Source organism: Musca vetustissima, unplaced genomic scaffold, assembly GCF_032173495.1.
Source record: "Musca vetustissima isolate MV318-11 ecotype Yass unplaced genomic scaffold, APGP_CSIRO_Mvet_v1 utg4718, whole genome shotgun sequence".
Lineage (NCBI taxonomy): Eukaryota > Metazoa > Arthropoda > Insecta > Diptera > Muscidae > Musca > Musca vetustissima.
The window spans coordinates 159,010-161,536 of record NW_026874342.1 but is presented as its reverse complement, the minus strand read 5'-3'; the positions used below and the strand labels follow the sequence as shown (position 1 = coordinate 161,536).

General features: G+C 32.4%; 1 protein-coding gene across 1 annotated transcript; it reads left to right on the top strand.

Annotated features, from left to right (window-relative positions):
- Window positions 1-203: 203 nt before the first annotated feature.
- On the top strand, window positions 204-2,527 carry LOC133332836 (solute carrier family 22 member 3; the record flags this gene model as incomplete). Its single annotated transcript, XM_061541210.1, has 4 exons — window positions 204-307; window positions 1,237-2,006; window positions 2,078-2,259; window positions 2,339-2,527. Coding segments are annotated over 4 exons (1,245 nt in total), but the record flags the coding sequence as incomplete, so codon positions are not given.

Here is a 2,527-nt window from a genome sequence, read left to right as displayed (position 1 = left end):
GGTTTTGAACACCCTAGTTTCCAGTGTATGGAATAGGAGATGTTGACGTATCCATTAAAGGTATGCCGAATTTTTTTCCTGCGGTAGTTACATGTTCGATTTTACTATAAATAAAGTTGATGTTTATTGCTTTATGTATCATAATATCTATTATAATTTGAAGCACTAACAATTTATTTTTTGTTTGTATTATTGATTCACAGTTTAACATTTACTGTTCTGATGAATGGAAGCTGTCATTGGTGGGAACACTCAACAATATTGGACAGTTTGTTGGAATTCCAATTGGAGGATATATTTCAGACCGGTAAGTAAAGATATTTCGTCATCTTGTTATAGTTTTTTTAACCTTGAAACCTTATATTAATTTGGAATATGCATTATTTAATGTAAAAAATGTTAATATACTTTAATCGTATCTCTTTGAAACTCAACAATAAAATAAATACACTTAAGTATATAGATTAATTTACACCTAAGTCTGTTTTTACACGGTAGAATGGTTCCAGAAGAAGCCGTGTAAAAAAAATCGTGTAAAAAGGGAATTCCCCTAAATAAGTGATATTCACATTTGCTTTGACCAGTAAAAATTGTTTGTACGCGCTAAAGTGAAGTGATGGTTTCAGACTTTTTTCTTTCATTAATACTTTTTTGTGATATGAACATACATCGCAAAAATTAAATTTGAATTTAAGTACATAAAATTTCAAATCGTGCTAAATGAAATAAAATCGTGTAAAAAAATTAAAAATACTCAGTTTAAAAAAAAAAAACTGTGTACAAAAAGACCGTGTAAAAACAGACTTAGGTGTATACTTATTGTTATCTAAATGGTCTACAAAACATTGCAACCCAATAGGGTTATGCCTTTTTACTCAAGCACGACTAAAAATAGTAGAAATGAATGAGTTTTTCATTTTAGATATTTTATTTTGAACTTTTACAAATAAAGACAAAAGGTCATTTTTAAAGTCATACATTTGAATAATATAGTAACGGAATTAGATTAAAAATTGCAACGCCTCATCATAACATACTGGACCGACAAAGTTATTATTTTTTACAATGAATTTAAAAAATTCGTAATTTGAATTAATTTTTGCAATTTGAATCAAAAAATATTTAGATTTTAAACATCTTTGTCGGTAACACCGATTAACATTTAACCTAGTTTTATTTTTCTTTAAATTAATTTTTTTTTTTTGAAATCTATATCACGTTTTGTTCTCATCTTAGTTATGGTCGTCGCACTGCTTTGGCCTTTGGCGGATTTGTAGCAGCAATTTTGGGAATTATTCGTTCTTTTGCCACATCGTACACATTTTTTGTGATATTCGAATTTCTGGACAGTTTAGCATCCAGTCCATTGTATTCCGTTTGCTTTATAGTGGGCATTGAATTGGTTGGCCCAAAACGACGCGTCCTAGCATGTAGTTTAGTTACAATATTCTATGCCATCGGTGAAATGCTTTTGGCTATATTTGCAAAATATTACCAAGACTGGAGGATACTTCTGCGCATTATGTATATACCAGCGCTGGTATTATTTGTATACTTCTGGATATTGCCGGAAAGCGTTCGCTGGCTATTGAGTCAGAGGAGAGAGGAGGAAGCCAAAGATATATTGAAACGTGCTGCCAGAGTTAACAAGCGTAAACTATCCGATCACTCATTGGACAAACTGATTTTGGCAAATCGTGAAAAACTGGCCAATTCGACCGAGGGGAAATTTCCCATAAAACTGGCTTTTACAACTTTGTTCTGGCGCATTGCCAATTGTTCGTTCTGTTGGATAATCAATGTGCTGGTTTACTATGGCCTCAGTTTAAATGCCGTTCTCTTGGATGGCGATAAATACAACAATTTCGTGTTTATAGCCATGGTCGAAATACCTGGTTTTCTATTGCCACTGGTTATAATGGATCGATTTGGTAGAAGGCGTTCTTTGTTTGGTTGTATGTTCATTAGCGGCTTATGCTGTTTGTCAACAATATTTATGCCCAAAGGTAATTTTGTTGCTAATGATTGGAATATTAAATTTATATCGTACTAACAAAATATTGATTTACATTTTTAGAAGCGGCAATGGGTCAACTGATTTTATTCCTCATTGGAAAATTAACTATCACCGCCAGTTTCCAAGTATTATACTTTTTCACATCGGAAATATTTCCCACGAATTTGCGCAACAGCCTGTTGTCGTTTTGTTCAATGATGGGTCGATTTGGTTCAATGGTGGCCCCACAAACGCCTCTTTTGGTATGAAGAAAATGCTATTTTTGTTTTCTCCTATATATATATATATATATATATTTAATGTTTTTATCTCCTATTTTAGGCAAAGTATTACGAAAATGCTCCTGCGATACTTTTTGCAACAACAGCTATATTAAGCGCATGCTTATCTTTGCTGTTCCCTGAAACGACGAATTTAATTTTACCAGCTACTATGGAGGATGCGGATAAAATAGGAAACTCAAAAGAAAAAGAAGCTCAGGCTAATGAAGAGCAAAATACCCATTTATAA